The sequence below is a fragment of the Pelodiscus sinensis genome, chromosome 25, assembly GCF_052426305.1.
Source record: "Pelodiscus sinensis isolate ZL-2025 chromosome 25, ASM5242630v1, whole genome shotgun sequence".
Classification (NCBI taxonomy): Eukaryota; Metazoa; Chordata; order Testudines; family Trionychidae; genus Pelodiscus; species Pelodiscus sinensis.
In genome coordinates this window covers 16,433,222-16,457,773 of record NC_143076.1, presented here as the reverse complement: position 1 = coordinate 16,457,773, position 24,552 = coordinate 16,433,222, and the positions used below count along the sequence as shown (strand labels likewise).

At 53.9% G+C, this 24,552-nt stretch overlaps 1 protein-coding gene across 3 annotated transcripts in view; it reads left to right on the top strand.

The window, feature by feature from the left end:
* NECTIN1 (nectin cell adhesion molecule 1) overlaps positions 1–24,552 on the top strand; it is a 180,209-nt gene that overhangs the window by 134,955 nt on the left and 20,702 nt on the right. For 2 of the 3 annotated variants that reach the window (XM_075909740.2, XM_089773394.1), the window contains exons 6-8: positions 9,799–9,946; positions 16,078–16,165; positions 18,496–18,606. In XM_075909740.2, the coding sequence (XP_075765855.2) occupies positions 9,799–9,946; positions 16,078–16,165; positions 18,496–18,606 (347 nt within the window). Of the gene's footprint in view, positions 1–9,798; positions 9,947–16,077; positions 16,166–18,495; positions 18,607–19,239; positions 19,777–24,552 lie in introns of those variants that run through there. The other variant, XM_075909739.2, reaches the window with a different exon arrangement.

Below are 24,552 nucleotides of genomic sequence, written 5' to 3'. Positions count from 1 at the left end.
TCCAGCCAGCAGGTGGCAGAGCCTGAAATACTCCTAGATTTAAGGCCAGAAGAGACTACTGTGATCCTCTAGCTTGACTTCAGTCCTGTGCTCTACCCACTAGGCAATACAGATTCTCTCACCCAGGCCACTGACTGAGCCCATAGTGTGTTCTCAGTCACCTACCTTGGCCTCAGCACAGCATTACCCCTTTCCTGCCACTCCCATCTTGCCCCAAACTCTACTCTCCCATCTCCCCGGCCCGTTCCCCTTCTCCCGGCCTCCCAAGCCTCTTGTCACCTGTGCAAGTAGAGTGAGGATGCATGTGGCGTCACCCCACTTATCAACAGAGCTGTGGCCATGCAGCACACGGGAGCAGCAAGCTTTGCCCGGGCGCTCGGGACCCAGCACCCAAGGAATCTCGTTAAGCGTGTGGATTAGTTTGTTTTCATTCTCTCTCTTCCATCCTGACTGGTTCCTTCCAGGGTCTTCCCACTTCGGGTTCTCACTGGTGTGATCAGAGTCCTGCTTCCATCAGATATCCTGACTGGTTAATCAGGGCGTTTGATCTCCTTCCGGCAGCACAATAGGAGAAGACAATGCAGATTTATAACGCACCCTGCTTGAGAGGCATCCACAGTTCCAAAGAGCCATGTGGGAGCCAGAACTCCTGGGTTCTGTTGCTGGCTCTGCCAATGAATGGCAAGTTGCACATTTTTTTGATGGATTGCTTTCCCCATCTGTGAAATGGGGATTATAATATTTAGCCACATTGGAGAACAGCTTTGAGAACCCCAAAGGAAAGAGGTAGCAGGTTTAAAAAGAAAAAAAGGAAGCGTTTCTTCACGCAGCACTCGGTCAACTGCGGAACTCCTTGCCAGAGGATCTTGTGAAGACCAGGACTTTAACAAGGCTCAAAAAAGAGCTAGATAAATTCATGGAAGATAGGTCCATCAATGGCTCTTAGCCAGCATGGGTAGGAATGATGTTCCTAGCCTCTGTTTGCCAGAAGCTGGGAATGGGCGACAGGAAAGGGATCACTTGTAGATTCCCTGTTCTGTTCACTCCCTCTGGGGCAGTTGGCTTTGGCCACTGTGGGCAGACAGGACACTGGGCTAGATGGGCCTTTGCTCTGACCCAGTCTGGCTGTGCTTATGTTCTTAGACACACACAACAGTGCGCGTGCGCTGGGTTCGTTATTAATACATAGCATTTCAGTCTGTTTCCAAGGAGGACGAGGAGGTAGGCGGCTCCTTGCTGTGCTCCCAACTCCGCGGGTACAGGGAGCTGGGGGAAATGGAATACAAGAACAAACGGAAGGAGGAAAATGGCACCAAAAAATTTTTTTTGGTTGTTTTGCTTTCATCCTCAGTGCTAATTGTTCACGTTCATTCCAGTTCCAGCCGGAATGAAGCGCTCCTGGCAGCTGTTAGCCGCTCAGATAAGGCTGAGTTGTTTGTTTAGCCCCATTGGGCTGCCCGCAACTTGCCTCGCTGCCAAATGCTTCGTGCAAACTTTTGGGGGAGTTTTAAGCAATTCTAGCGTGACATGGAGCGAGGGTGTTTGCATTCTTAATTTGCAAGAGCGTGTCTCCGACCAAGCCTTATTCCCTCCCCGCAGCCCTTAGGCCCTGTCTCACACGCCCTGGATCCCTACAGCTCTCCTAGTGCACCCCTATACTGACCCACGGCTCCCACTGCTAGGCCCTCCATACCGAGCTGTGCATCCACGCAGGGCCACATTATGACTTTCATGGGCCCTAGGCACTTTTGCCTTCCTGGGCCCCTTCCTCCATAAAAAATAAAATATTAAAAATTATTTTTGATATAACTTTAAATACTTCAACATTTTTTTTCTGTTTTAGGCAAATTGTAATAGATTTTTGTGGGCCCTAAAAAATTCATTTTTTATGATGTGAGAAAAAAATTAAAACATTTTCTTCGACCCTAAAAGTTCATTTTTTTATTCTGATTTTAAAAGAAGTTAAAACATGTTTGCGGGCCCTTAAAAGTATCATGGGCCCTAGGCACTGTGCCTACTGTGCCTAATGATAAGTCGGCCCTGCAGCCACACCCGCAGCACCCCAGTTAATACAAGGAGCCCCCCCTTCTCCCACTCACTCATCCCAGGCGAACGCAGCCAGATAGGCAGGCAGACGGATTGCAGCACTCAGCAGGTTCATTAAGACTCCCCCAGAGTGAACTGCTTCTAGGAAGTGAGGTTGATAAGGTCAGGGACCAGGGACTGGAAGGGCCAGGAGCCAGGGAACCACAGAGGCGAGGAGAAGAGGGAAGTACAAGGCTGACGAGGTGGAGAGGGAGGAGGAGATGGAGGGGGAACTAGAGAAAAGCAGGAGACAGCGTCCCTCTTTGTAACCCTCCTTTCACTCGCTGGCCTGGCCTTTCTCCCTCTTGGCCTGTCCAGCCAAGCATGCATCTGACACTGCTTTACTTCCTCCCTTCTTTCCCCCCTGGTGTATTCGGGGCTGGTTCTGATCTGGCCCCTGTCCGATCGGATCACCGCCCGGCACGTCCGTCGTCATCCCCCTCTCCGTGCACCATGGAATGGTCTCGTTGGGTAGGGTTGCTGCAGTGGGGTGCCGGGCGTTGGGTGTGAGGTCTACTGAGCTTTAGCCCCCGGGGGAGTTGGTTCCGTGTCTGGAACCGGCTGCCAAGGCTCGTCTGTCTCGTGCTCCAATGAGATTCACCCTTTGTGGGAGAAAGGGCCGGGCCAATGGAGCTATTTACCTTCCTCCTGGAACTCCTGTGTATCCTTCATCCTCCCCTTCTCCTCTTCCTCCGGCTTTCTCCCATTGCCCCCTCCCTCCCTCTCTCTTCCCTGCCAACTGACGGCTGCATCCCCCCTTCTCCCAATCTTCCCGACTCCCTCCACTGCCCCTACCTCCAATGCAGGCTCCTGGAGATTCACTTGGCTCTGTTTATTTATTTATTCCCCACCTTGCACAAGTCCTTTCCTTGCCAAGGGCCTGATTTACAGCGGTAGCAGGAAGCTGATGTTCCCTGCTCGCTACCTGACATCAAGAGAGTCATTAGGGCCCAATTCATCATGGAAATACCCCAGCCGAAGTGACTGCAGGATTCTTTACAGTCCTCGTCCCTGCCACAATTGCTAATGGAGTCCTAGAGATCATCTCCCGTTGCTTCAGCTGTCTGCCTGAGCATGGCAGTAAGTGAGCTGTCTCAAGGCAGAAATATTATTTATGGGGTATGGCGCGGGAAAGAGGGGGGAGAAGAGGCACTCAAGTACCACGCTCGGGAGGGTGAGAGCTGGCCCTTGCCTTGTGACGACAGCTGTGAGTTGCTGCTTGGCTCCGAGCTTTCAAAGAGGGGCCGGGCAAGGAGATGCCAGCGGATGGAGATGCTGGGTCAGGTAGGATAAAAGCAGGGTCGCATCAAAGCACATAAAGGGACACGAGAACAGAAGAGATAGTGAGGTCGTGACAGCGTATTGTCTCCTGGAGCCTTTTCCATGCTGGCTGGGATGTCTCAAGCTGGCGTTCAGTTCCCAGGCATTGATGTGACAAGTGTATCTGTTCTCTGCCGTGTCACCCAGGGACTGATCGCGGGAGTTGCTGGTGAGAAGGGATGCCTCTGTGACTCTCTTGCTGCCCCTCTATGCTCCTGGGTGCAGCAGTCTAGGAGAGGGATGCGCACAGACCTGTTGCTTTCGCGGCTGCCTCACAGCGGGTTTTGCGCCAGCGATGTGAAGGGACTTCAGGCATGGGATGGCATGTGTCAGCCTCACAGCTAAGCAGCTGGCAGAGTACCCAATAGGGGGCGCTTTTCCATTGGAGTCAGCACTGAACCTGAAGCTTAGAGTTGTCAGATGGTTTCAGAAAAAATACTGAACAACAAACAAACAAAATCACGCCAGGAAAAAGTTTGTTGAGCAAAAAAAAAAAAAAAAAACTCATGGCCCCCTTAAAACCCACATGATGAGGATTTTTGTCCCTAACCGGCTGCTGGCAACCACCTGCCATCTTGCTTCCCTGCGCAGGGCCAGACAGCTCCCCTGTGGAACCCGGTAAGCATTAGGGTTCTCAGGCTGCCTCCGTATTGAGCCGACAGCCCGGGATTTTCGCCTCCTGGCCGGGAAAAAAATCATTTTAGGTGTCCGGTATTTTCTGAATTTTTTTATTGGACAGGAGGTGAAATTACTGGACACCTGGCAACCCTACGAAGGCTCCACATTGCAAGTTTGCTAGACAGACTGTCTTGTGGAGGGGGTACGAATCAAACGGGCTGAGCACATCTTGCCAATAAAAACTACTGGAATGGATTTATTTTGGCAGGGCAGCATTTGACAGATAACACCAATGCCTATTTTAAGCAACTTTTTTTTTTTAGTTTTATCCATTTAAATTTTTACACAAAATTATTGGCGAGGATCAGGCAGCTGGGTGGGTCAGAGAATAATTATTTCATGACCATAAATGTTGAGTTCAATGAGTTAAAGCTTTATAACCATTAAAACACAAAGGGCCCACGTCCTCTGCCAAAACAGGCGAAGAAAAGATCCTTAAATCAACAAGTTCTAAAACCAGCATTTTCCTGACTTTGCCTGTCTGTCAATTTCAGATACTATTGACGGAAATATGTTTTTTGCCGGTTTGTGCATATGCTGTGAAATCGACATTTGCCTCTAAAATCTATCCCACCCAAGCCTAGGAATGTTAATTCCAGTGAGAGAGATACAGTCCAACATAAGAAATTACATTCTCTCTGCTTCCAATGGGTCACAACAGTCGGCTTCACTTCCCGTCCTAAGCTGCATTGTTCTGGGGGCTGTTAAAAAATTGGTCGGTTCCACCCCTGTGGTAGCTGCTTTTCATCAGTGGAGGGAAACAATTCCAATATACTCCTCATAGCCCCAGACCGTTATTATCCTGTCTGCTCTTACATGGGGAATCCCACTGACAAGCAGAGAGCCATTGTGAGAGGTCGATCGTGTGTAACCCATGGAAGCTTTAGGGCTGGAAGGCCCTGCAGAGGTGACAGAGTTAACAATCTGCAGGTTGAACCTCTCTGGTCCGGCAACATCCATTGTCCGGCATGATGCTAGTTACCCGGGTGTCCGCTTATCAGGGGGGTGGCCAAGTTTCCTGCGGTCCTGTAAAGTTTGTTTACAGCCACCAGTCTTGGCTCTCACTGTTCTGTGTTGCTTTTTAGCTCTATTGTTCCCCTAAATGTCTTCTAAGAGACCAGTGAGTTTCATGCTGCTAGACAACACTGACCTCCCATAGTTCAGCAAATTCTTTGGTTCAGCATCAGTCAGGTCCCAGACTAGAGAGGTTCAACCTGTATCAAGAGGAAGCTTAGGCCAGTAGCTTGGGATTTGAGGGACCTTATTTAGACCTTACTCAGTCCCATGCTTTCCTGCACCTTGGGCTATCCCCCTTTCCATCCTCACCTGTCAACAGCCCTCCCCAAATCTTCCCATTTCATGTAGAGGTGCCTGATGGCCTTCAGTACTGTTCAGTTCCATGCTATCCGCAGCCTTCCTCTCTTTCTTCTTGCATTTTCTGGCTTCCATTCACAGGCAGTATTTGATGAGTGTTCTTTTCCCGTTCTCAGAACACCGATGTCTTCTTTTGTAGATTATTTGTCAGAGGGTGCATTGTGCAGTAATTGTTCTAACTTCTTCATTCGTCTTCCTATCGCTATACATTATTCCCAATATTCTTCTCAGACGTTTGTGATGAAATGCATCCAGCTTTTGTGTATCTTTCTTGGTAAATTGCCATGTCTCACTGCTCTGGGTTGCGATGGCAATAACAATTGTTTTGTGCGCGCTCAGCATTGTCTTGAGGGAGATGTTTTTTGAGTTGCCAGATGTTTACGAGTCTTCCAAATGCAGAGCGTGCCTTCCCCAACGTTTCTTCTTATTTTCTCAGAACTGGAACCCTCTTGACTGATGGTACTTCCAAGAGGCATCAAATTGTCCACCTTCTCCGGTTTCATGGTCATGTCAATGGGGACTACAGGGACAGAAATAAAAACAGAGGAAGTAAAATTAGAGAAAGTGGGGAGGGATTTGGAAGACCCAGTTTCAATTTTCTGCTCTGCCACCGACTTGTGACATGTCCTTTGACAAGGCACTTAATATCTCTCTCGGTCAGAGTTTTCCACGGGTTACTGATAATGCTCTATGTCACAGGGCTAGTTGCAGGGTTAAATACATTATGAGGTCGTGACGTGTTTCAGAAGGGTCGTCGTGTTAGTGAGTTCAGCAAAAACAATGAGGAATCCTCCGGCACCTTAAAGACTAACAAAGCTCCAGCCCACAGAATCTTATGCCCTAGTAAATTTGTTAATTTTTAAGGTGCCCTAGGCCTCCTTGTTGTTATGATAAGATTGTGAGAGCTATTCATCAAAAGACCTACCTATGAGGTAGGTGCTAGGAGCCGAGCAAACCCCACACCATCTTCCTAGTTCCTAGTTCAATCAGAATGAACAATACTGGCTCTTCCTGCCCCCACTTTCAGCTGTCTGTTCTCAGCTCAATGAAATAGAGCCAGGGAGCCCGGTGCTGGTGAGTTTTGTGAGGGTTAGTGCAAGAGGTCGTGTGAGTTCCTGCCACTGCCTTCGGGGCTGGGAAGGCTGCAACCGTTCCATCCTCTTCTGGGAGCAGCAGCGGGGGAGTCACCATCAGAACAACGGAACCTGTTGTAGTAATAGGGTCCCTAGTGCTGTCCCTCCTGACACATCACTGCCGCGCTACGGTGGTATTGCTCTCCATTCTTGATTGCCCTCTGGAGGACCTGCTCCAGATAGGTGCTCGCGGCTCCGTCCTGCTGCTTTTGGCTCCAAGCACCCGTGCTCACATGGATGGGCAGAGTAAAGGGTGTGCAGTGGTGAAAGAGTCCACGATGAGGAGATGAGTGATTAGTTCTGTGATCCCTACGTGGATTGATTTGCACATTCCTAGTGGTTCAAGCAGGGAATCGTGAGCCAGGGAGCCTGGGTTCTAGGTCTGAGATGCCGCATGGTCACAGTGTTTCTCAACCGGTGGCATGAGAGACGACTGAAATTTGGAGAAAACTGATTTTTTGTTTTAAGTTTTACAGCGTTTTATTATTTTTGTACCTTTTACACCCAACAATGCCATCACCCGCTGTGCCGTAGTGTGGGTACCTTGCTGGTTGCTAGGCTTGGGTTGTGAGTGACCTCCACTGGCTGCTGTCTGCAGCACGGCCCAGCAGGGCAGGGGATGAGTCATTATGCAAGGGGGCTTCGAACCTGTCTGACCAGTTATCTCTCAGGGAGCAGAACAATGGGAAGAAGAGTGGAGCCCTGGCTGGGGGCAGGGCTGGAAGTGAGGGTATGTCTACACTACCCCGCTAGTTCGAACTAGCGGGGAAATGTATGCATACCGCACTTGCAAATGAAGCCCGGGATTTGAATTTCCCGGGCTTCATTTGCATAAGCCGGCCGTCGCCATTTTTAAATGCCGGCTTGTTCGAACCCCGTGCCGTGCGGCTACACGCGGCACGGGCTAGATAGTTCGAACTAGCAAGCCATTCTGCACTATCTGTACGCCTCGTGGCTTCATTTGCAAGTGCGGTATGCCTACATTACCCCGCTAGTTCGAACTAGGGTGGTAGTGTAGACATACCCTGAGTTAGTTAGGTTTCTGGCTGGTTTCATGGAGGAAGCAGCCTAGGCAACAGGCTGGGATTTAGGGACTTCCCTATCTCCAAGGGGGCTGAGGCATCCTAGCCCTGCCCTGGAACCAGATGACATTTATGCTGTGCTGTATCCTGGAGAAGCAATAAACTCCCTCTATTCTACTGGCTGGTGGAGTCTGTACGTGCCATTACGGGGGTGCAGGAGATGGGAAAACTCCAATGTGCTGTCACACCTGCCCGGCTACGATTAAGTTGTTTACACTAATGTGTTGCAATGGTAGAAAAAAAATTGTGTGTGTCTGAAAATTGTAGGTACTAGGGGTACTTATATTTTTTAAAGGGGGTACTTATTTTTTTTTGGAAAAAGGGGTACTTTATAAAAAAAAGATTGAGAAACTCTGGTCTAGCAGTTAGAGCAGGGAGTGAGAGCTGGGATTCGGGGGATCAGGTCCCGGTTCTGGCAGGCAGGGGATTATAATGGTTAGAAAAGGGAGTGGGGGTCCAGACTCCTGGGTTCCTTCCCCAGCATTGCCCCCAAATTACTGGAGGATCTCGCAGACAAGTCACTGCTTTGTTTAAGCGCCAGAGCTGGAAGCTGATTGGTCCACATCTGATAGGAGTGGCATGGCGGACAGCGGTGTTGATTGGTCCAGCCCTCTAGTGTGTGTCAGGGAAGGATGCTAGTTGGTCAGTGCCCCTAACAAGCAATGGGGCGGCAGGGACAGAGCATGATTGCCCTGGGCCTTACCTAATAGACAGGTCTGGCCGGACTGGCCCACTTCTCCGGCATGTGATGGGCTCAGGTGCTGAGGATATAAAGCAGATTGTACTTAGGGAGGAGGTGGTCACATGGGTCTCACCACCACGTCTGTTCCCTTGCAATGGGACACACACGCCATGTGGGCAGGTCTCTGCTCCATGCTCTGCTGTGAGCAGTATCCCTTCCCCAGGGGACCAGGCTCCTGTAGACCCCTTCTTCTCCCCTCCCCTGGATTTTTTTTCCTTCTTCCATTCCAATTATCATCCTCTTTCATCACTGCCAGAGCTGTAAGTACAAAGTACCAATTAGCTAGTTTTCAAGTTTAATTAGGTTGGAAGGTAGAGCAAATTAAATCCTTTTATCGTACGTTTCAAAGCACTTTCCCATCAACCCCACGGGATCGGTTTCCTTTGAATGAGGTCCATGGGAGCGGCACCGGGGCCGGCTCTGAGTCAGGGTGCTCTCCGGTGCCAGGGCCAACGGGAGCCACGGCGGGAGGCACACACCCCATCTGACAGCCAGGACATCTGTGCTCCAGGGATGCAAGACAGAGACACAGACATGCACACACACCCCTCTGCCCCCAGTCCGTCCCAACCTCCAGGAATAAAAGCGCTTCACTGGGATTAACCTCTGATTGTACAGATTCGTCTTTCTGGGTGTTCAGCCAGCAGCCGAAGGGTTAACACTCCTTCACAGAGCCAGTCCCCTGGTGCACGGGGAGGAGTTTTTGGTGGGCACTTGTGCCTGGGGATCTCTAGCCACGAGGAGAGGGAATGATGGGCTTCCCGCCATTGTCGTATCTGAGTACAAGGATCTCTGGGAAGATGAGGTCCCCCGTCCCCTGCTGAAGAGTCTCTCCCTCTCCTGCTGCCCCGTCGCTTTCCCCCGGCTGTTGGTTCTGGCCCTTCGGATGGAGCTGGTCATGGGAGGTCCCACTGGGGTGTGGTGGCAGAGAGGGGTCCGCAGTGGTGACAGCAGCATGCTGGGCTCTCGGCGAGGAGGGTCACGGTACTCAGCAAGGGGCGGATGAGTGGGGAGACTTGCTTACCCTATGGGAGGCCAGGGAAGGAAGCATCTGGAGCTCCTCAAGGCAGAGCCCTATGATGGTGCCGTCCATGGACCTGGAGGTTGGAAGGGGCCCAGAGGGAGCAGTGTCTGTCAATAGGGAACCAAGTCTCTGGAGACCTGGAGGAACCAAGGGCCATCCTGGAGCAGAAGGGTCTGCCTTGCAGGGGGAGGCACAGGGCAGGGAGATCAAGGAGGGCATGTCTGTCTGTCTGTCTGTCTGTCTGGAGGCTGACCTCTCTCCAGGAACCACAGGGTCTGCAGTGTCTCGGGCCTCTGGCACCAGAGCTCCTGGGCTCCTGAGGCTAATGCATTGCTTGTCATGTCCTGGTGTTCATTGCAGATAAGCCGCAGCCGCAGGGTGCCCCTGGGGGCATTATCGGCATCCTGGGGGGTGTCATTGCTGCAGCTCTCATCATCGGCGTGGCTGTCACTGTGTTCATCATCTACCGGCGCCAGCAGAAGAGCCGCACGGAGACCGACAATGACTTGTGAGTAGCCTCGGCGGTCGCTCCAGCTCCAGCCGTTTCGGAGAACTGGGCGGGAAGGGGGTTGCTGTGTTTGGACAAAACGAATGACACTGGCCGTGCATCTGGAGGCAGGAAGCAGCAGCCAGCACAGCACAAGCAGGGTGCATGTCACCAGGGCCGGGCCTAACCACCTGGCGGCCACGAGCAAAAAAGAAAAAAAAAACGCCGGGGAAAATTTGTCAAGCAAACAACAACAAAAAAAGGTCAGGGAGTAACCAGGGAAACCTGGGGGATGATTCAGGAGGTCAGGCCAAGATGCAGTTGCGGCCTGCCCCTAAGACCAGCTCTGTCGGCGGCCCCTTTAAAATGGACCGCCTGGCTCGCCCACCCCTAAGACCGGCTCTGCGTGCCACTGAGCTGGTGCCCCTCAATTGTGGGCTGTGGCGTTCCAGCCTTGGACACCCCCCCCCCCCCGTTCTCCTCAGCTCTGCTCATGCTCCGCATCCTAAGCCATGGCTCTCCTTGCTAGTCCATTCCCGGATCCCTCCCTCCACGGCTCCACCCAGGCCCCTCAGCCCTAAACAGCAACGTTCTCTCAGATTCCTGGCCAGAGCCCGCACATGCATCACTGGGCCCAGGTCCCTGAACCCTAACCCGCCACAGCCCCGGCTGTTTCCCGTCTCTGCTGCCCCTCTGCAAGGAGTGTGGCGCCTCTGTCCACAGGAACACAGGACACCGGGGGAGCAGGGTATGGGTGGGCTCCCACTCTCCACACAGTGCCAATGCTGATACCGACACCAGGTGCACGGGGAGAGACACATGCATCGGGGCTGGAAAAAGCCCGGCCTCTTTGTAGCTTTGCCAAAGCAAACTGGTCAGGATCCCAAGCAAAGGGTGGGTTTGCAGCAGGGGCTGCCAGATCCAAAGCCCCACGGTGAAGGAGGGAGATAAATCTTTGGTGGAGGAAGGAGGGTTGGAATTGGTTCCCCTCTAGTGTATAATGTTCATAGCTGATCCGGTCACAATCCCAGGCCAGTAGCTACCCACCGACATGCCTGCTGGTGCGGGGACAGCCAGGTTTGCAGGCACCAGATTCCCAAGTGCTACCTAGAGCCCTGCTCCCTGCAGACTGACCCCAGAGTCCCACATTGCTTCCCATGGCTTCTCCACCACCCTGTCGCCCTGCTGTGGGTAATTGGGGGCAGGTGTTTAAAGAGGGGGTGTGACGGGGAACCTGCAAAAGCTGCACCAATGCCCATTGAACCTGCAGGGGGGCAGCGTGGCAGGCACAAATGCCAGTTTGCTGGTGCAAAAGTGGGGGCGGAGGGCAGATGCTCAGGGATCCACGACCCAGCCCCCCCTTTGGGTCTGGAAACACATGGCCCCTCCCCTCCTCGCAGCTCTTGGGAAGGGATGACCTGCTCGCTCTCCATGGTCCTGATCCATCCGAGAAGCAGGACAGGAGGCCTGGGACGCGCCCAAGGGGATTCTGCTCCCCATCCCTGTGGTGGATGGCCCAGTTTGAAGTACTGCCCCATGTTGAAGGTGGGCTGGGCAGCCCCGGGCATGGCTCAGTGCTAGGAGCAGAGGAGTGAATTATTCTCTTTCATCCCATAGAACGTTGTTAATCTACCCAGTCATACACTCAGCCTGGCAGAAGACTCTGTCCTTTCTCAGGGACTCTCTTCCTGTTCCATCCCCCTCCTTCCCCCAACACACACATGATACAGTTCTGCAGTGACATGGAAGCCTATTTTCACTGCATCCAACTGGAGAAATATTTCCAACACCCCACTGAACATGGCTCTGACCCACAGGATCCCGCCCTCTTCCCCCCCCTCCCCACCAACTCTACAAGCAGAAGATTTCTACGTGGACCCCTCCTGATGGTCGAAATGACAGTCTGGGCTTCTACCCTGGTTGCTTCTGCAAAGGTGCAAAGGCTGATACTGGGAACCAGCCACCTCATGTGACGTGTAGCCTCAGCCATGCAGAATGCAACGCTTTCCATCGCCTCAACAATAATTCTGACATTGTCAATAAAGGGGGTGCCAGAATCATCATGAATAGGTCAAATTACAAAGAGGAGGCTATGAGAACTCACAAGCACCACATTCTACCGGCCTCTGTCCTCTGATCTCACTGGGGTGTGCCAAAAGAAACTACACCATCTACTCAAGAAACTCCCTGTTACAGATCAGCACCAAATCTATACAAACACACCCTCAGATCCCCAACCAGGAGTATTCTATCTGCTATCCAAGATCCATAAACCTGGAAATCCCAGACCATCCCAAGTTCCATAATCCTGGAAATCTCGGACATCCCAAGATCCATAAACCTGGAAATCCCAGACATCCCATCCTCTCTGGCATTGGCACCCTTTCAGCAGGATTATCCAGTTATGTTGACTCTCTCCTCAGACCCTATGCTACCAGCACTCCGACTATCTTCGAGACCCCACCGATTTCCTGAGGCGACTACAGAGCATCAGGAATCGTCCTGAAAACACCATTCTGGCCACGGTGGATGTAAAAGCTCCTTACACCAACATTCCACACAAGGGTGGACTCTCCCCGATGCTGCCACCACACACCCAGTGGCCCAGCTCTGTGACTTTGTCCTCACCCACAACTATTTCCAATCCGGGGACAATTTATACCTCCACATCAGCAGCACTGCTATAGGTACTCTCATGGCCCCACAAGATGCCAATATTTTCATGGCTGCCCTCAAATGTTTCCTCAGCTCTTGCTCCCTAGCGCCCTTCCTCTGATGTGCTACATTAATGACATCTTCACGGAAAGGAGACCCTTGAAGAATTCCACTATTTCCACGCCACTGCCAACCTCAGCCTGGACCAGTCCACACAAGAGCTCCACTTCCTCGACTCTACAGTACAAATAAATGATGGTCATATAAACACCACCCTGTGCTGGAAACCTGCTGATCACTGTTTTTATCTACCTGCCCCTACCTTCCATCCAGGACACATCTCACGAGCCTTTGTCTACAGCCAAGCCCTAACATTCAACCAGATTTGCTCCAGTCCCAGAGACCAACCCCTGCAAGATCTTTATCAGCATTCTTAAAAAATACCCACCTGGGGAAGAGAGGAAACAGACTGACAAAGCCAGAAAAGGATCCAGAAGTTAATTATTTCAAGACAGGCCCAACAAGGAAAATATCAGAACACCGCTGCTCATCCCCTACAGCCTCGGCTTAAGCCCTTCCAGCACATCATCGACAATCTACAATTTATCCTAGAAAATGATCCCTCCCTCTCACAGGCCTGGGCAGACAGGCCAACTCCCTGCTGCTCAGTGAGAGTCCATTGTCCTGCTTTGTCATCCGGGGCACAGAGCAGAAGGTCTTGGAGCAGAGCAGTTGCCCCAATCTGCGCCTCCTTCGCCCTTTGGAGAAGTTCTGCTCCTACATCCTCCCAGGGACCAGAATCCTCCTTCCCGCTGTATCCTTTTTGAGAGCAAACCGACTTGCTTATTGCCCTCAGATCACCCCCGTCCCATTTGCAAAGTGCTGAAGTGCTGAAGGAGAAATGGCGCTCCCCCCACCCATTGTTGTTACATCCCGGCAAAAATTTTTTTTGCTCCATTTAATTCTGTTTGAGAGAAGGCACTGAAGGACGGTGGGAGTGCACAGAGAGAAAGCAGAGTGAAAAGCAGGAGCGGACACTATAATAGCCACACAGGGTGAAATTGCCCGGACAGCATCAGGCCTGCGAAAGGGCCACTTTCAGCCAGTTGGTTTCCCATAATGGCCCTCCATAAAAGCACAAGAGCTACATTAGCTGAGAAGAGACACACAATGGAGCAGCCCTGACCCTGGGGAGGCCGCCTGGGACAAGGCCAGGCCGCCTGAAGCCAAAGATAACGGACAGCTCCTCCTCCCTCTTCACCACTTGCCATACAGCCCTCGAGGAGTTTGGTCCAAAGCCCACGGAAGCCAATGGGCAGGCTTGGATTCCTCGGGCTGCACCCTCCTTTTTCCACCCTGCGTCCATGCCCTGAGTCCTGCTCAGGGCTTAGAATGGCCCCCTCCTCCCTCCGCTCCTGGAGTCTACAAGGAGAGCTGTGACGGACCGGGCCGGGTCTGGGCGCAGCTGAGGGCGTCCGCTCAGGGCGAATTGCTCAACTTCGGGGCTCCTTACAGCCCCCAGACTAGTGACCTCTCCAAACAGGCCACAAACCAGTCCCACAGAGCGCTTCAGCAGCCTGCCTGAAGCCTCACGAGCAAAACCCCTCCGACACCCCAGCAATATCCATGCCCCAGATGGCCCCGGGCCTCATACACAGGTGGGGGGGGGGGGGGTCTTAGAACCCAATCCCACCTACCTCGAACAAGTTCTGTCCGGTTCCAAGAAACCAGCCACGGATCCCTGGTCAATTTACCCTCTGGATCTTACCCACAAATAAGGCTGGGCCAATCCTTTAGAATCTATGATCTAAAGGTTTATTACTACAATAAAGTAAAGCATGAGAGTAAGGTGGTTAAAGGATAGTACGTTACATGCATCGAATCTCCCAGTTCTCGGTGCAGGCTCTAGCAGAGATGTTACAGCTGCTGGCTTAAAATTCCTTGTTGAGCATCCTAGGATCAAGATGGGTCCACAGTTCTTTCCGGCTTTTCGATCCCTGCAATGCTGCCTCTGGGATGAAGTGCTGAGCTGAGTACCAAGATGGAGTCGATCACATGGCCTATTTATCCTTCCTTCCTGGTCTCTTCTTGGCTACAGCAGGTCACCTGGCCCATGGCCTATCCCTGTGTTCCCTGCTGGTTGCCCCTAGGTATGAGTCACCACTCTTGAGGTGTGTCCTTGGCCTATAGAGGGCTATTGTTCCAGAGCTTTGCTTGTTAGCATGTCCATAGGCTGAGCTGCTTTGCCCATAGTTCAACCATATACAGAGAAACATTTGGTATCCACACAAAATACATGCTTATAACTTCACATGCCGACACTATACAATCACATGAATAGCATATATGGAATCAGAAGAAAGTAGGCTTCTATTTGACACCTCCCATGGCCCCCTTTGTATCCCTTTTGGGGCCAACACCCCCCCATGGGTGCAGCAGTGATCTGGCTGCTCCCCTCAAAATCTAGTAACGTGACAAGAGCAAACAAGTGTGGGGAGGAAAGGGAGGAAGCCGCCCACTAATTAGCACGGCAAAGTTTTTGTAAAACGATTAGCCGCTGTAAGCGTCAGAGCCGAATCTGCAGACGTCCCCTCGGATGGAGATTCCAGAGGCTGCCAGTCCCCATGCTCCAGGGCAAAAGTTGATTCCCTCATTTGGGGTCAGGAATAAATTGCACAGTGTGTGCATTATGTTGGGGTGCTGGCCCTGACGTGGGTTTACTCCTGTCAGCCTGGGGGCTGCCATCTGTGGCAGAGACTTCCCTGGGGATTAGCCGCACAGCATGGAGGAAAGAATCCAAGCGGGGTGGGGGGACTATTCGAAGCAGCCCACTTAACGATGCTGACAGCTCCACGGAAAGCAGAATCGATGGATCGCGCCACCTCACAATAGTGCTGAGAGGCCCCACTCTGGATTGAGAGCCCCTGTGCTAGGCACTGTACAGACAGAGAAGACCCTACTGCAGGCCCAGGGGTCAGGAGGGAGGGGTTGCAGGCAAAGGGGATGCATGGAACCACTGTGTGTTATTCACACTGGGCGGAATTTGTCCCAGGGTCCCTGCCCCGAGGTGCTTACAATCTGGACTGGAATTGTAGTGAAGGGGCAGTAGGGCATGGGGGGGGGGACAATGGTAAATGTGGGGGGGTGCAGCTCTCGGAGAGAGAGGTGAGTGCTGGTTGCATCTGGGGTCTCCTAATGACCCCTTTATTCTGGGACTGTGAACATTTCTGTGGCTTATATTGCAGAGCGGGTGAAGCAGATTCCGGGGCAGGGCAGCCCTGATACGTGGGCTCCCTGGGGGGGAGGGAGCATCATAGCGAGTGGAAAGCCCCTCTCCCAGTAATGCCCGATCTGCTTGGCCTATGTCTGCCCCCCCGGTGCGAGACACGGGGAGTTTTGCCGTGGGCGCTGCCGCATTCAGGATCGAGCCCCTCCCGGTGCGAGAGGGAGATTGCCTCTTTCCTCAGTCGAGCCAACCTCTGCCTCTCTCCCTGCAGGATTGACCTGCCTCCATCCCACAAACCCGCCCCGCCCCCAAAGAGGAAACAGGAGATGAAAAGCCACCTGACGGCCGAAGACATCCAGGTACCTGCCCCAGCCTGGCGCCCGCTTCCTTGGCCAGTGTGAGAGAGGGGCCTTCAGCCGGACTCCAGGGTGCCGGAATGGGGAGGCTGCCTTTGGGAATACCCGATGAAGCAGGTTTGGTGGGAGGAGGGCAGTGCATCGGGATTAGCCCCTCTGTCCAGGAACTCCACGCTCAGTCTGCACCCTCATGGGTGGGTTCTGGGCCAGGCAGGGTTCTTCTCTGGAAGGATTGGTGCCTTGGGGTATGTCTACACTACAAAGTTAGTTCGAACTAACGGACGTTAGTTCGAACTAACTTTAATAGGTGCTACACTAGCGCTCCGCTAGTTCGAATTTGAATCGAACTAGCGGAGCGCTTAGTTCGAACTAGGTAAACCTCATTTTACGAGGACTAACGCCTAGTTCGAACTAGCTAGTTCGAACTAAGGGCTGTGTAGCCCTTTAGTTCGAACTAGTGGGAGGCTAGCCCTCCCCAGGTTTCCCTGGTGGCCACTCTGGCCAACACCAGGGAAACTCTATGCCCCCCTCCCGGCCCCGGACCCCTTAAAGGGGCACGGGCTGGCTACGGTGCCCGTGCCAGGTGCAAGCCTGCCAGCACCCAGCCAGCAGACCCTGCACCTGGCACGGCACAGAGCCACCCACCCGATGCCCCCCAGCCCACCCCCTCTTGCCGGGACCAGGCTGGCGGCTCCCGGGAGCTTGCCCTGGACCGCAAGAGGCGGGCACCTTCCTGGGCTAGTGCGGACATCGTGGACCTCGTCCACGATCTCCGCACTAGGCACAGGAAAGTGGCCGTCTAGGGCAGGAGAGCTGCCAGCCTGGCCACCCAGGAGCAGGTGTGCATGAAAATCAAGGGGGTCCACTGAGACCCCCGACACTGAGCCCTGAGCTTACAATGGCCGTACTGGGTCAGACCAAAGGTCCATCTAGCCCAGTAGCCTGTCTGCCGACAGAGGCCAACCCTAGGGACCCTGGAGGGGATGGACCGAAGACAATGACCAAGCCATTTGTCTCGTGCAATCCCTCTCCAGCCTTCCACAAACTTTGGGCAGGGACTCCACTCCTACCCTCTGGCTAATAGGACTCCATGGACCCAACCTCCATCACTTTATCTCACTTCCCTTTAAACTCTGTTCTAGTTGTAGCCTTCACAGCCTCCTGCAGCAAGGAGTTCCACAGGTTAACTATTTGCTTTGTCAAGAACAACAACTTTCTCTTACTAGTTTCAAGCCTGCTACCCATTCCTTTCCTTTGGTGTCCTCTAGTCCTTCTTTATGGGAACTCAGGAAGAACTTTTCTGAATGCACCCTCTCCACCCAACCCCTGCTTTTAGAGACCTCTATCCTGTCCCCCCTCCGTCTCCTCTTTTCTAAGCTGAACAGTCCCAGTCTCTGTAGCCTCTCTTCATCTGGGACCTGTTCCCAACCCCTGATCATGTTAGTTGCCCTCCCCTCTCCCAGCCTTTCTCTTCCCCTCTCCCACCTCCTTTTCCCAGTCTCCCCCAGTTTTTTTTCAATAAAGACAGAGTCAATGTTGGAAGAAACGTTATCTTTATTTTGTACATCAATAAGAAGGGGGGCTAAGGAAGGGTAAGTGGAAGGAGGTGAGGGAGGAATGGGGTACGAGCCCCCGATGGGGAGGACTGGGCTGGCTCTGCGGGCTTCTGGGGGTGGAAGCTCTCCTGCAGCCCCCCAATTGCCCCCTCTCCCCAGATGGCAGCCTGCGGCAAGTGCAGCAGGGCTGATGGCCGAGTGGTGTGATGTGCCCAGTGTGGGCACTCAGGGCACTCCAAGCCAGAACTTCTTTGCAAGCGGGGCACCCCTTAGAGCTGTGTGTCCGGGGTGGGGGTCGGGACCCTTTAAGCGCAGCCCTCAGCTAGCCTGAGACAGCATCTCCATGCTCTAAGTCCTCCTTTTATGCCCTGCCGGCACTGCTTCCGGCCATCCTTAAGCCCTGTTCAGAGTCCACTCAATGTGGACTTGCTAGTTCGAACTAGCAAAACGCTAGTTCGAACTAGTTTTTAGTTCTAGACGCGTTAGTTCGAACTAGCTTAGTTCGAATTAACTAATTCGAACTAAGTTAGTTCGAACTAACTTTGTAGTGTAGACATACCCTGGGTGAATACACGCCCCCCTCCCCAGCCCCCGGAAATGCAATGCCTAGAAATGGCGAGACAAGGCAGGTGGGGGGGGAGAGCTCTGGAGAGGGGGTGGTCTCTGGGTGACGCGGTTCCCCTTGTCTGGTCTCCTGGGGCAGGTGCTGCTCGCCCGCTGGGTGGCAGGAAGGGTGAGAATGGTGCTTGCTCTCTCGATCTGTCTCCCCGACTCCAGGTCGTCCACTTAGACAACATGAAGCCGGAGGAGGAGATCCAGAAGCTCCCGCTGCAGACGCCGTACTACGACATGGCCGCCAGCGAGCCCTCGCCATACTCCGACAAGCTGGTAAGGAGCAGGTGCTGCTGGGTCTGCCGCCCCCCGGCCCAGCTTTCTGCACAAGAACCCCTCGTAAGGGGCTAGGTCGCGCCTCCATCCACTGGGGTGGGCCGGGCAGCCTGCTCTCCAGCTATTACAGGAAAGGAGAGGCAGGACCACATACTCCCATTCATCCAGTCCTAGCCCCCCCAACACCCCTAGCCTGACAGGACTCTGCCCTTTCCTCTTCTGCCGCGCAACCCCCTTGGCTCCCCATAACTATGGGTGCACGGGGCATCCCTGGGGTCCTCGCCAAGACACAGCCCAGCAGCACACGGGGTGGCAATTAGGACTGTCATGAGTGTGGGTGAGTCAACCCCCTGCCCCCACTCCCTGACGCCAGTCCCAAGACACCAGACCCCCCCCCACACACACACACCCTTTCCTGAAATTATACCTTCCTGTGGCTGGAAGACTAAGGATCTGTCTGTGGCTCCAGGTCCATCTTCTGACTGGGCCTGCCCTGTGTTGAGTGCCTATTGGGGTCCCCATCTCCCCAGGGGACTCAGAGCCGGGGGTCCTTAATACCCCGCTAGCAGCAGGTGGGGGGAATACAGCTGCAGACCTACACTGATTCTGAGGCATGTTTATTCTGGGACTCAGGGGCTGACGGGCTCAGCGTGCCGCATGCTAACGGACCAGGCTGCTAACGGACTTCTGCCTTGTTCCCAGCAAAGATTCAAGTCTTTTTGTAGAAGGTTGAAGAGGCAAGGTGCGAATCTGCATTGGAGCGGGAGGTGGATGGAAGGGACGGAGGTAGGAGGTGCTGGGATCTATTCTAGGGTAGGATTCTGGTGGTTCCACAAGGCATTTGGGCCTCCGACCCGGCCGGTCCTGAAGAGACTGTTAAGCTGGAGGTGCCATGAAGTGATCTTGAGAGAGCCCCAATGTACGCGGAGTTGCAGCCTGAGAAAGCAGTTCTCTGCAGGGCAGAACTGCCCGGAGCTTGACTTTAAATTGAGGACACTTCTTTACCACCCTGTGTTTTGTGTGGATTTGTTCAGCTCGAAACAGGCAGGTGCTAATGCAAGGCAGCAGCAGCAGGGGACTAGGGGCCAGGCAGACAGGGAAGGAATTTTGCAGCCGTGCGGGGATGGCTGTTTTCGAGGACTGATGCAGATCTAGAAGGGAGACAGCCCTACGAGATAGCTGGCCTCATTTCTGCAATGGGTAACTCCGTCATCTACACACCCGCTGAGGTACAACTAGACTGCCTGGGACGATTGGCTTAGGCCCCCGCAGTGCTGACTGACTTTTCAAGCCTTAACTCGAATTCGCTGGTATTCCTCCCGCAATGGGGTTTACCAGCTAATTCGATTTAGGGGCTTTAACTCGGAAACCCGTTTCACTGCCGCATGTAGACACGGGCAGTTACTTTGGGCTAGTCAATTTCTAAAATGGCGACCGGCTGGGAACATTCAAATCAAGCTCGGGATATTTAAATCCCGGGCTTGATTTGCAATTTTGGTTGCCCTCATTAGCCTCCCTACATCGATGTAGGGGGCTAACGTAGACGTACCCTAAGAGCCCAGTGAGCAGTGGAAGGGCTGGTAATGCTGCCAGACTATATTGACCTCCCATGGTTCGGCAAATTCTTTGGTTCAGCACCGGTTAGACTAGAGAGGTTCAACTTGTACTTTGATGAGGAACCTCTAAGGCCAGTGGTGGAGATTGCAGATGATTGATACCAAGGCTCTGACATGCTGCTGGAGATAAGTGGGGAAATTAAGATAAATCCTTTTGCATATTGGGAGTTGTCAGGACAGTTCACACCCCAGGGTGAGGAACTGCAGCCTGCCCCCTAAATTCCCCTGTGGTTTCAATTGGTCTCTTCCTGCCCTGCTCTGCTTTGCAGCATGTTCCACCCCAGATGCAGCTGCAGGCTGAAGAGTTTCCTGCATGTAGATGGCTTGTTACTGCCGTCAGGACCCCCTTGGAGGGGGAGGTGCTGGAGAAATGCAGGATGTTCCTGTTCCGCTGGCGCTCTGTCTGCTGAGATGCAGATGGGGGAAGGGACCAGAGAGCGAGCGTGCTGCATTGAGAGGGGGGCGGGCTCTTTAGGCGTTAAATGAATTGTGTGATGTCTCGTAATTTGGGATAAAGTAGCTTCATCGCAGGGATGCATGAAAACTGCTGCCTCTGGGTGATGGTTTCACACAGTTGGAGAGAAAGAGAGTCGGGAGGGGATTAGCGAGACGAGGGAGGGGGGAGAGCGCTGCCAGAGATGGGAAAGAGAAGGCGGGAGGAGGAGAGAGAACGGGTGGAAGAGAAGAGAAGCCCTGCATGCCGAGCCTGCCCGGTGGCCACCCACAGCCGCAGAGGCCCCTCAGTTCCTGTGATCATCTCTCACGGGCGACTCCAGGCCCCTCCTGGCTCTAGCGAGAGGAACTCACCATCCTCACCAGTGTCCTGGACTGCCCGGACACCTCCACCTTCCCATCCCCCCAGGCCTGCAGAAGGACAGGCAGTTCGGCTGCTCCTGGCTGGGTGTTTCCCGGGGGCAGGGGAGCGGTGCTGCCTGTGCCTCAAGAGAAGGAACTTTTCGCTTCACCTCCCGCTGTCTCCTCCTCCCCCTACTCCCTCACGCCCCAGCCGCAGGGGTGATGTGTCCCTCCCTGCACCTCACTTTCCCTATAGCAGTGGTGCTCACTGGCATCTCTAGAGTGGTCCAGGCCTAAGGCAGGCTCAAGTAGCCAAGGCTACACCTTCCCCTTGCCCTCCCCCCGACAAACACACAAACACGACAGCTCCTGTGGGCAGGCAAGTACCAAATAACCTCATGCCCCTGTGACGTAGTGGGGGTACTTGCTGGGCTGTGGTGACCCCTGCTGTCTGGAGCAAGACCCAGCAGGGAAAACCTGGCTAGGCAGAGATAAGGCCAAACTGGTTGAACCAGTGGCCAGACACCCCCCATGGAGAGGAACAAAGGAAGGTGGAATGCTGCCCTGACTGCGGGGGCAGGGCTGGAGGGGAATTTAGTTAGACTGTGGAAGAGCATGGAGGAGAGCCTAGGGGAAGGGGCTGGAGTTTAGGGGCCCAGTCTCCCCCATCTCAAGGGGGCCTGAGGCATCCTAGCCCAGTTCCTGTAACCAGATTACATCTGTGCTGCGCTGTGCTGGAGGAGCAATAAACCACCCTCAATTCCACTGGCTGGTGCAGTCTGTTTGTGCCATTTCGGGGTGCAGGAGACGGGGAACCCCCAACGCGCCGTCACAGCCCCCCTGCTGCCCTGGTGGAGATGGGGGTCAGAAATGGAGGGCCTGGACATCCAGTCAGCATAGCCCCTCCAAGCTCCAAGCTAGGCCAGTGCCCATGGGCTCAGCTCTGCTTCCTCTTCCAGGGATCTCAGGCCAGAGAAAGACACAAGGTCTGGATGGGCTGCTGGGGATCATGCTGTGTGCGTCTGTGTGCATGTGCATGTGCGTCTGGGTTTCAGTGTGTGGGGGTGGGGGTGGAGGGGCTCCAAATGCAGCCCAGCTTTGCACGTTGCAAAAGCCAGATCTGGCTCCAAAGCTCACAGCGCCGACCCCCCCCTCTAGTGTATGTAACTGTGTGTGCACGACTGGGACTGGGAGTACCAGCGTGTGCGTGGCTTTGCCAGCGAGTATATGCATGCACAAGCGAGGGTGTGTAAATGTCACTCGTGTGTGTGTGTTTGAAGCCGTGCATGTGTGCTAAGGGGTGCATTCGTAGGATGTCTGTGTTGCACGTGGATGTGAGCTAACAGCCTGGGGGTGTGAGTGTGCAAGCCAGGTGTGAGGTACATGTGCGGGGAGTGGTTGCACCTTTGCAGGTGCTGAAGGAAAAGGTCTGCTGATCCCGGCAGCTGTATTGTTCATTTGGTTTACAGGACAGTGGCCAGGGTGTCCGCATTAGCCCCTTGTGTACACATCACACCATGGATATTGCAAGACATTATTGCTCCAAGCAAGGAGCAGGGATGAGCAGTGAGTGGAGGAGACTTAGGGGCTTCTGCCAAGACACAGACCCCGCTCCCAGAGCCCGCCTTGTGTGGGGCTGTGCAGGCCGTGGGGCAGCACTGCGGACAATGGCCGAAGGGTCCCTCGCGCTTTGGGTCCCGCCTCTCCAGGCCCAGAGAAAGGGTCTCCGCAGCAGAGTTTGGAGCCAGAGTACGGTCTTCGGGGTCGGGGTTTTAGATTGGGACCAGCATCATCCAGCACAGAACCAAAGATGTTCAGTAATCTTCATCCAGCCCCTTCCCCCCGCCTCTCCCTCTATACGCCTTGCCACCTACACCAACCCCCATGTCACACACATTCACAAGCCCTCGTGTTCACCACTACCTTGTGCACCAACACACACACATGCCCCCTTCTTCCTTACACTGTGTATGACCCATACACCCCCTGCCCCAAACGTTGTGCACCGGGTTTCCTGCAGCTAACCCGTCAGCTCCGTCTCCCTGCCTGCAGCACAAAATGCATCTTGCCATCTCTTGGTTCCCCTCCAAAGACCAGGCAGTCTGGGCCCCTGGGGGGAATTGGACACCGGAAGAACCAGGATAGATGGTAGAGCAAGACAGTCTGAGGTGATGCCTCAACCAACCACCTGCCCCCAGGCAGCAACAGGTGTTTCAAATGGCTCATCCCAGAGCCCTAAACCTCCAGGAACTGCCCTGCCACGACTGGTAAATGTCAGAACTGTTCAAAGGCAGAGCAGACAACTTTCTCCAATTAAACTGCTGTTACCCAGTGTGTACAGCCTGCAGCAGCTTGGGGAGGGGAAGTGGGAAAAGGCTCCCGTCTCTGGAAGTGTCCTGCCTTTCCTTTGGGGTGCCGGCACAAACACACCTGTGGTACGGTTAACCCCCGCCACCTGGTGGGGGTTGGGTCAGAGGCAACCCCCGAAATGCTGCCTAGAGCGGGTGTTTGCAGTGCTCCTTAATGCTGGGCGTCGGAAGAGCCGCGTTCTACTCTCAGCTCCGACACTGATTTGGCATGTGAACTCGGGCAAGTCACGGCCCTGCTCCGTGCCTCAGTTTCCCCCACCCTAAAACAAACCTCTCAGGAGGTTCGCTCATCTCTGTTTACTGAGGCGTGTGGTGGTCCCCAGAAGGGAGCCTGCTGAGGAGGCCAGGTATGTATCATGTTGTCTGTGCAAGGGTCCTCCTTGCTGATCAACTACGGACATGCTGGGTGCTCTGCGGACGCATCACGGAGGTGTTCCCTGCCCCAAGAACTAGCAATCTAGCTAGGCCGCTCATGAGAGAGCAACACACAAGGAGCAGGAGCAGAGGGAAAGACAGATCCCCACCCAACCCCAGTGCCTCCCTTATGGGAAGGGTGTTTTCTTGCCCTTTAGGCACCCAGCTGTGGCTTTGAGAGCTCCGTGTGCAATATTTCACGGGTGACTGGACTTTTGTTAGTGACTGGAGGATCTTGGAAGAGCTTTGGGACCCTCCTGCCAAAGCCCCATGGCTATCCCGAGGGATCTAATGACCATTCCCACCCACCCGCCCATGCACTGTTCTCCCGGGGCCTGGAATACAAGCATTGCCCCTGATTCTGGGTCACGTCCCCTGCCCCCTCCCAGGCCTTCTGCAGGGGGAATGCCAACTCCCGGAGGGGGCTGGCAGCACATGAGGATTGAATCCAGTTCACCATCCCACCAGGCGAACGTCTGTCCCCATTGACGTCAGGGGGGCTGGGATTTCCGGTGTCATGTCCCAAAGACACAGCAGCCTGGAAGTGGGGTAGCCGCCAGAGTGCAGGGGACACTGTAGGGCATGTGTGTCCAGAGAGTTTGGAGCGATCGGGTGGGTGTCCAGTTCGGCTGACAAACGGGGAGTCCAGAGCCTGGCTTGGATGGGGGATTTTAGTCGTAATGATTGTTCATTTTCCCCCTTTCTTACCTTGATCCCCCTTTCACTTCTTGTCTTTCTTCTCTCCCCCTTCT